This window comes from Salvelinus alpinus, chromosome 3 (genome assembly GCF_045679555.1).
Source record: "Salvelinus alpinus chromosome 3, SLU_Salpinus.1, whole genome shotgun sequence".
Taxonomy (NCBI): Eukaryota; Metazoa; Chordata; class Actinopteri; order Salmoniformes; family Salmonidae; genus Salvelinus; species Salvelinus alpinus.
In genome coordinates this window covers 87,691,281-87,700,845 of record NC_092088.1, presented here as the reverse complement: position 1 = coordinate 87,700,845, position 9,565 = coordinate 87,691,281, and the positions used below count along the sequence as shown (strand labels likewise).

The following is a 9,565-nucleotide window of genomic DNA, read 5'->3' as shown; positions in this document are numbered from 1 at the left end:
ATTATAAGCATACCCATAACATAATGCAGCCACCACTATGCTTGAAAATATGGAGAGTGGTACTCAGTAATGTGTTGAATTGCATTTGCCCCAAACATAACACTTGGTATAAAGGACAAAAAGTGAATTGTTTGCCAATTTTTTTGCAGTATTCATTTAGTGCCTTGTTGGAAACAGGATGCATGTTTTGGAATATTTGTATTCTTTACAGGCTTCCTTCTTCTCACTCTGTCAGTTAGGTTAGTATTGTGGAGTAACTACAATGTTGTTGATCCATCCTCATGTTTTTTCCTATCATAGCCTTTAAACTATGTAACTGTTTTAAAATCATCATTGGCCTCCATTGTGAAATACCTGAGCGGTTTCCTTCCTCTCCGCCAACTGAGTTAGGAAGGACGCCTATATCCTTGTAGTGACTGTGTGTTTTGATACACCATCTAAAGTTGAATTAATAACTTCACCATGCTCAAAAGGATATTCAATGTCTGCTTTTAGGTGCCCTTCTTTCTGAGATATTGGAAAACCTCCCTGGTCTTTGTGGTTGAATCTGTGTTTGAAATTCACTGCCCGACTGAGGGACCTTACAGATAATTGTACGTGTGGGGTACAGAGATGAGGTAGTCATTCAAAAATCACGTTAAACACCATTATTGCACACAGAGTGAGTCCATGCAACTTATTATGTGACTTGTTAAGCATTTTTCTTCTCCTGAACTTATTTAGGCTTGCCATAACAAAGGGGTGGAATACTTATTGACTCAAGATATTTCATTTTTTATTAATTTTTCTAAAACTTTTGAAAAAACATAATTCCCCTTTGACATTATGCGGTATTGTGTGGAGGCCGGTGACAAAAAATACCTTGAACTGCACTTGCCTGCGTTTTTTTTACAACAAAATGGGAAAAAAGTCAAGGGGTGTGAATACATTCAGAAGGCACTGTAGCCTGAAGTTAAGGCTATTTTACAAACTAATGTAACAGTTTTTATTCAACCTTAAAAATGACATACTCAAATCAAATACCCAAATCTAACTGCCTGTAGCTCAGGCCCTGAAGCAATGATATGCATATTATTGGTACCATTTGAAAGGAACCACTTTGAAGTGTATGGAAATGTGAAAGGAATGTAGTATAATATAACACAATAGATCTGGTAAAAGATAGTACAAAGAAAAAAAAACAGATCCTTTGTATTTTTTTGTACCATCTTTTAAATGCAAGAGAAAGGCCATCATGTATTATCCCAGCCAAGGTGCAATTTAGTTTTTGGCCACTAGATGGCATCAGTGTATGTGTAAAGTTTTAGACTGATCCAATGGACCATTGCATGTCTGTTAAAAAGACTGCCCAAATGTGCCTAATTTGTTTATTAATAACTTTTCATGTTCAAAATTGTGCACTCTCTTCAAACAATAGCATGGTATTCTTTCACTCTATTTTGTGATTATTTTGGCATTATATTAACTTTTTTGCACAAAATGTATCCTCTATCATTTCTTCTGATGGATAAGAACTTCTACTTTACTTTATTTTATAGTAAAATATGTTTACTACTGATATTTATTACTGCAGTTGGGAAAGAGCTTGCAAGAAATGCATATCACTGTACTTGTGCATGTGACAATTAATCTTTACGTTTTTAAATGGTTGAAAATGTAGTGATAACACATTTAGATCACAGGAAAATAAATGTTGTGTTTTTAGATGGTTGAAAGTGTAACATGCGGGATACGACCCCGGGTCTTACACGGGAGCAACCAACATCTTAGACCAAGAGGAAATTCCCTTTTGGTCCGAGGGCAGACACTGGTTTTGGAAGTTTGCAGGCAGGGCTACCTCATAACATGACCATGAGCAACCATGCTCACTAGATTCACCCCCCTTTGACCTCCTCCACGATGAGAGACCACCCTACTTCAGGCACCAATGTAACACACGGGATATGAATCAGGGTCACCCATGGGTGCAACTGATGTCTTTGACCTTTAGACCATGAGGAAATTCCCTTTTGGTCTGAGGGCAGACACTGGTTTTGAACATCGCAGGCGGGGGCTACCTCATCACATGACCATGAGCAACTGTTCCCGACTCATGTCCGTTAGAAAAGCCTAGATTTTGTATTTTTACTCAACCAGGCAAGTTAGTTAAGAACAAATTCTTATTTACAATGTCGGCCTACCCCTATCCAAGACGACGCTGGGCCAATTGTGAGCCGCCCTATGGGACTCCCAATCACAGCCGGTTGTGATACAGCTTGGAATCTAACCAGGGTCTGTAGTGACGCCTCTAGCACTGATATGCAGTGCCTTAGACCGCTGTGCCACTCGGGAGCCCTAGTGATAACACATTGGGAATTCAACAAACGTCTGGCTGTCTATTTGGAAAAAGGTTGAAATCTCATTGATCAACATCTCAACCAAATATTACCCAAATGTTCACGTTGAAACAACGTGTTGTGATGGCGGCATACACACCTCAGGAACAACTGAGAAAATTTGTGTGTGTCTGTCTTTGTGTGTGGTTTGTGTGACAGAATAACCCCCTGTACTCCTTCTTTCTCCCTCCGACACTGATCTAGGATCAGTTGAGTGTTGGTGGACCTCAGGGAGGTCCAGTGGAATAATGCTGTGTCAGGGACCTCCATGCAGGGACCGAGAGACACGCACTGCAGCATACTGAAACACGCACTGCAGCATACTGATACACGCACACACACACAAGTCATACTGTATGCTTTAGTACCCTTGTGGGGACCTAACCCTAATTCTAAAACTAAACCTAATTTTAACCCTAAACCTAAACCCTAATCTTAAAATAGCTCCCGTCCCTGTGGGGGATGTTGGAAATGTTCCCACGAGGGAGAATTTTACACATGGTTAGCAGATGTTAATGCGAGTGTAGCAAAATGCTTGTGCTTCTAGTTCTGACGGTGCAGTAATATCTAACAAGTAATCTAACAATTTCACAACAACTACCTTATACACACAAGTGTAAAGGGATGAATAAGAATATGTACATATACATTTATGGATGAGCGATGGCCGCGCGGCATAGGCAAGATGCAGTAGATGGCATAGAGTACATTATATACATATGAGATGAGTAATGTAGGGTATGTAATCATTATATAAAAGGTGGCATTGTTTAACGTGACTAGTGATACATTTATTACATCCAATTATTAAAGTGGCAAGAGACTTGAGTCAGTATGTTGGCAGCAGCCACTCAATGTTAGCGATGGCTGTTTAACAGTTTGATGGCCTTGAGATAGAAGCTGTTTTTCAGTCTCTCGGGCACAGCTTTGATGCACCTGTTCTGACCTCGCCTTCTGGATGATAGCGGGGTGAACAGGCAGTGGCTCGGGTGGTTGATGTCCTTGATGATCTTTTTGGTCTTCCTGTGAAGACTAAAAAGATGATGTAGGTGTTGTAGGTGTGTAGGTGTCCTGGAGGGCAGGTAGTTTGCCACCGGTGATGCATTGTGCAGACCTCACAACCCTCACAAAGCCTTACGGTTGTGGGCGGAGCAGTTGCCGTACCAGGTGGTGATACAGCCCGACAGGATGCTCTCGATTCTGTTTCTGTAAAAGTTTGTGTTTTCGGTGACAAGCCAAATTTCTTCAGCCTCCTGAGGTTGAAGAGGCGCTGTTGTGCCTTCTTCACCACGCTGTCTGTGTGGGTGGACCATTTCAGTTTGTCCGTGATATGTACGCCGAGGAACTTAACTTTCCGCCTTCTCCCCTAATGTCCCGTCGATGTGGATAGGGGGGTGCGCCCTCTGCTGTTTCTTGAAGACCACAATCATCTCCTTTGTTTTGTTGACGTTGAGTGTGAGGTTATTTTCCTGACACCACACTCCGAGGTCTCTCACCTCCTCCCTGTAGGCCGTCTCGTCGTTGTTGGTAATCAAGCCTACCACTGCAGTGTCATCTGCAAACTTGATGATTGAAATGGAGGCGTGCATGGCCACGCAGTCATGGGTGAACAGGGAGTACAAGAGAGGTCTGAGAACGCACATTTGTGGGGCCCCAGTGATGAGGATCAGCGGGGTGGAGATGTTGCTTCCTACCCACACCACCTGAGGAGGAAGCCCGTCAGAAAGTCCAGGACCAAGTTGCACAGGGCGGGGTCGAGACCCAGGGTCTCATGCTTCATGCCGAGTTTGGAGGGTACTATGGTGTTAAATTCTTGTCCAGATGGGTTAGGGCAATGTGCAGTGTGATCACCTTTGCGTCGTCTGTGGACCTATTGGGGCGGTAGGCAAATTAGAGTGGGTCTAGGGTATCAGGTAGGGTGGAGGTGATATGATCCTTGACTAGTCTCTCAAAGCATTCATGATGACGGAAGTGAGTGCTACTGGGCGATAGTCGTTTTTCTCAGTTACCTTAGCTTTCTTGGGGACAGGAACAATGGTGGCCCTCTTGAAGCACGTGGGCACAGCAGACTGGGATAGGGATTGATTGAATATGTCCGTAAACACACCAGCCAGCTGGTCTGCACATGCTCTGAGGACGTGGCTAGGGATGCTGTCTGGGCCAGCAGCCTTGCGAGGGTTAACACGTTTAAATGTTTTATGTTGGCCATGGTGAAGGAGAGCCCACAGGTTTTGGTAGCGGGCCGTCTCACTGGCACTGTATTGTCCTCAAAACGAGCACAGAAATTGTTTAATTTGTCTGGGAGCAAGACATCGGTGTCTGTGACGGGGCTGGTTTTCTTTTTGTAATCCGTGACTGACTGTAGACCCTGCCACATACGTCTCGTGTTTGAGCCGTTGAATTGCTACTCTACTTTGTCTCTATACTGACGCTTAGCTTTACTGACCTTGTGGGGATATTGGGGGATTTCTGGAACCCACACAGATAGTGATATAAGCCTACACACACGCACGCACGCACGCACGCACGCACGCACGCACGCACGCACGCACGCACGCACGCACGCACACACACACACACACACACACACACACACACACACACACACACACACACACACACACACACACACACACACACACACACACACACACACACACACACACACACACACACACACACACACACGCAAGGGCTTTGTGTCCTTCACAGGGGCAAAAACGTGTGTCTCTCTCTCTCTGGCATTTCTCCCCCTGTCCTGCCATGCCGAGGCCTCCCCACTAACTCTCCCTCCTCTCTACCTCTATCTGAATTACCACCAGCCATACATACCATATTGACTTTAACTGCTCTGTTCTGTCTGCTCTTTTCTGTCTGCTCTATTCTGTCTGCTCTATTATGTCTGTCTGTCTGGTCTGTCTATTATGTCTGTTATGTCTGTTTTGTTCCATCTGTCTGCTCTGTTCTGGTCTGTCTGCTCTGTTCCGGTCTGTCTGCTCTGTTCCGGTCCCTCTACTCATCAACTAGCTCTACTCATCTGAGATCTACTGTCTGGGTCTGAGTTCTGTTCTAATCAACTCGCCCCCTGCACTGTGCCATAGGCAATGTCTGCTCCCTCTTTAATTATAGATGTGACGATAGTCATGTCTATATTAGGCATTGGATGAAGCTCAGTGTTAAATTCAAATCTCTATGAAAATGTGCAAATCAACTTTATTGGAGGTACATAAACTTTTGCCAAGAGTGTGCAAAGCTGTCATCAAGGCAAAGGGTGGCTACTTTGAATAATCTCAAATATAAAATATATTTTGATTTGTCTTATTATGTTATTGTTTTTCATTTACATGTATTTCTAAAATCTAGGTTTAAGGAAATACAGGCACGCACTACATTACCACATGACAAAACAGCTCAATCAAGCCTGTTGCTGTAGGTTTTGTAAGTATAAAAGCAAAGCATGCTTTCATTTAATTAAAAAAGCATGAAAAGGCAGTGTAATGGGATAATGTCTTACTGTGGTGTGTGAAGAATCCAATACTTTAGCTTGTATGGGGTACAAATCACATTATTGTGGAAGCACCTCCTCTAAGAATATGAATTAGGCTGTTTGAAAAGATTAGAATCCTAAGCAACCTGCCTACACATAGTTTGAAGTACAATACCAACATAGCTACTGTAGTAGGTCAAAGCTGTGTGATGGGAAACCTTGGTAGAGCATGGGTGGAATAGGCATTGAGGTGCTATTTGTCTTCAGACCAATGCCTATTCTCAATTAAAAGGTAGTTTATTTTGTCTTGAATCATATCTAATTCCATGAACTCCACCTGCCTGCTTTTAATTCTCTTTTTCAAAATACAAAATACTTTTCTATACGATTTCTTTATAATGATTCACAATTTTGTGGTCCCCTTTCACACTACATTAGTATCAAAGGTCTAATGGCATTATGGTGATTTAAGAATGTCTGCTAAATGAACTAAATATACATGTATATGTAAAAATGAACAATTGCAAAGCATGCTGAGTTTTATTCTAATGAGTAAGGCCAATGACAATAGCCAGTGTGATTTGCAGTATACATTTACATTTTGGACAACTAACATAGTTAAAAAACAACATATCACAGTCAGCATGTAAAACGTTTTTGTAACCATTCCTGAGAATGTTGTTGCTGTTCGGCCCGTTACTTACAAATGTTTTTTGTATTCATTTTTAATTTATTTTAACTCAATACAATAATTTGCAAAAGTATCTTATACTTTATTTTTATACATTGATCTTTAGGGTATTTTGTAGTTGTATTTCGTATTATCAAATTCATGCCCATCCCTCTGTGTGTGTGTGTGTGTGTGTGTGTGTGTGTGTGTGTGTGTGTGTGTGTGTGTGTGTGTGTGTGTGTGTGTGTGTGTGTGTGTGTGTGTGTGTGTGTGTGTGTGTGTGGTGCATGTCTCTCCAAATGGTTTCAGTACTACTCACTGTTGACAGAAAGGGTTATGGGTTGGCTGGTCTTGTTTTCGCCGTTCTTGTCGTTGACAGCCTGTACGTAGTAACGTCCAGCATCAGGGGCCACTGTGGACAGGATGACCAGAGTGTTGTCCAGAGTAATGGCTCTGAGGAACACAGAGACACGTTTGGTCACTACAGTGCCACAAACACCACTGACAAAAAGGCCCCTCCGCACATACACACACACTTTACAGTGTAAAACATCCCCAGGAAGGAATGCCTTCCAGGTTTTTGCAGAGCTGAATAAGATTACAGTTGTCCTGTTATATTCTTGTGGTGTGTACCAGCTTCTCCCCTGCTCCAGCCCCGCCCACCCTGTGTTGTGCTAACCAGTGGAGTGAGACCCAGGCCTCCTCTCCCTGCATTCTACCAATTATAGCCCTGCCTCGGTTTACAATCAATGTTTGCTTATTATCAGCGCCTGTTCACCAATTTGGAGCTGGATTGCATGTTCCGACTCATTGCCCCCAACCCCCTCTCCCTTTCCCTCCCTTCCTTCTCTCTCTCCTCCAAGAGTCAGCATACTAACGTGAATGCACCTCTCCCCTGGAGGAATGCAAACCACAGTGAGGATCAGGTGATGCTGTATATACGGTACACACACATCCTACTGTACATACGGTACACGCATCCTACTGTACATGCGGTACACGCATCCTACTGCACATACGGTACACACATTCTACTGTACAAGCAGGGAAGTAGTAAATAAATGTAGGATACAAATAAACAGATACAATTCATACAAAAATAAAGATATATACAAACACATATGTGCACCTTTGACATACAATATTAGGCCTTTATTCACATGCATATCCAGAGACAACATTTTTACCTTCAATGCATCCTCCTGAATGAACAAGGCCATGGTATTGATAATAAACTGGAAGTCTGAGAGACTTAACAAGTATGCACTTGGCAACCAGCAGCAGCAGTAAGACGTTGTTGTGATTCATGGTGGGTTGTAAATAAGGGGCTCGGCTGTGTGTCCTGGCAGTGTGCTTTGCTTGTGTTCTGTTCGGAGCGGTGAGGTACTAGGATTGGCTTCCTGGGGTGTATGCCTGGTCCTACAGCCTGGCGGCGCAATCCCCCCACCTCTACTCACAGAGACAAATGAATACACATATGCAAACACAAACACGCACGCAACCACAAACACACGCATGCACACACACAATCAACCCCTTCACCTCCCACCACACGTTCACCCAGTTTAGATACCATCTATGTGAATTGAGTTCTTGAATTGCCATGGAATTTGTATCCCATTGCAACCATGAAACACATTTTAAAATGACAAATAGTTACACAAGTTAATATTGAACTCTTTATCAATGATAAAACAAAACTTTTATACTGCAACACTTTATGTTTAAAGTATTTTGGGCAAGCAAATTGCCTTGTCCCAGTAGTGATGAGTTTTGGGGATGTAGAGATTTTTTTTGTGACACATTTTGTTTTTCATGGGGGGTTACAGGTATAATATAAAAATTCATATAATTCTATACTTTGTACTTACCTGTGGGCTGCCACTCACAAATGATGAAAAAAACTCCACCACCTGGAGACCAGTTGATGGTTCAGATTACGGGATGCTGAGGTCATATCTTTCCATATTCTGTTCAAATTAAAGGGTTGTTCAGATTCACTTAGATATGTGGACCATACCTTTTTAATGGATATCAGGATTTGAGCTTTCCAGAAGTTGTTTATACTGTACACTATAGAGAACAGTCCTTTCAGGAGCCCAGATCATTTATTTTTAAATCCCATCATTGGATGGTTCAGTAGTTGAGTTTCCAAAGGGACTCCATAGGCCAGCATAGCTGACTTTTTGTAAATATAGAAAAGAGGAGGTGCCTGGTAATGTGTATGTGTCTATCAAGTCTTGGAATGTTCTCAAACCATTACTGTTCATGACATCTGTACAGATTCTACAGATGACACAGATGCTAAGCTACAGGACTGTATTGCTAGCACAGACTAGAATATGTTCCGGGATTCTTCCGAAGGCATTGAGGAGTACACCACATCAGTCATTGGCTTCATCAATAAGTGCATCAATGACGTCGTCCCCACAGTGACCATACGTACCTACCCCAACCAGAAGCCATGGATTACAGGCAACATTTGCAATGAGCTAAAGGCGAGAGCTGCCGCTTTCAAGGAGCGAGAGAATAATTCGGACGCTTATAAGAAATCCGACTATGCCCTCAGATGAACCATCAAACAAGCAAAATGTCAATACAGGACTAAGATTGAATCGTATTACAACGGCTCCAACGCCCGGCGGATGTGACAGGGTATGCAAACCATTACAGACTACAAAGGGAAGCACAGCCGCAAGCTGCCCAATGACACAAGCCTACCAGAAGAGCTAAATGACTTCTATGCTCGCTTCGAGGCAAGCAACACTGAAGCATGTACAAGAGCATCAACTGTTCCAGACGACTGTGTGATCACGCTCTCCGCAGCCGATGTGAGAATTACCTTTAAACAGGTCAACATTCACAAAGCCGCGAGCTAGACGGATTACCAGGTCGTGTACTCCGAGCATGCATGCGCTGACCAACTGGCAAGTGTCTTCATTGACATTTTCAATCTGTCTCTGACTGAGTCTGTAAAATCAACATGTTTCAAGCAGACCACCATAGTCCCTGTGCACAAGAACACTTAGGTAA

General features: G+C 42.9%; 1 protein-coding gene across 1 annotated transcript in view; it reads right to left on the bottom strand.

The window, feature by feature from the left end:
* The window catches only part of LOC139571488 (protein sidekick-2-like), a 659,762-nt gene that overhangs the window by 120,878 nt on the left and 529,319 nt on the right, over nucleotides 1–9,565 (bottom strand). Inside the window, exon 5 of the mRNA XM_071394417.1 lies at nucleotides 6,852–6,985. Within this exon, the coding sequence (XP_071250518.1) occupies nucleotides 6,852–6,985 (134 nt within the window). The remainder of the gene's footprint in view (nucleotides 1–6,851; nucleotides 6,986–9,565) is intronic.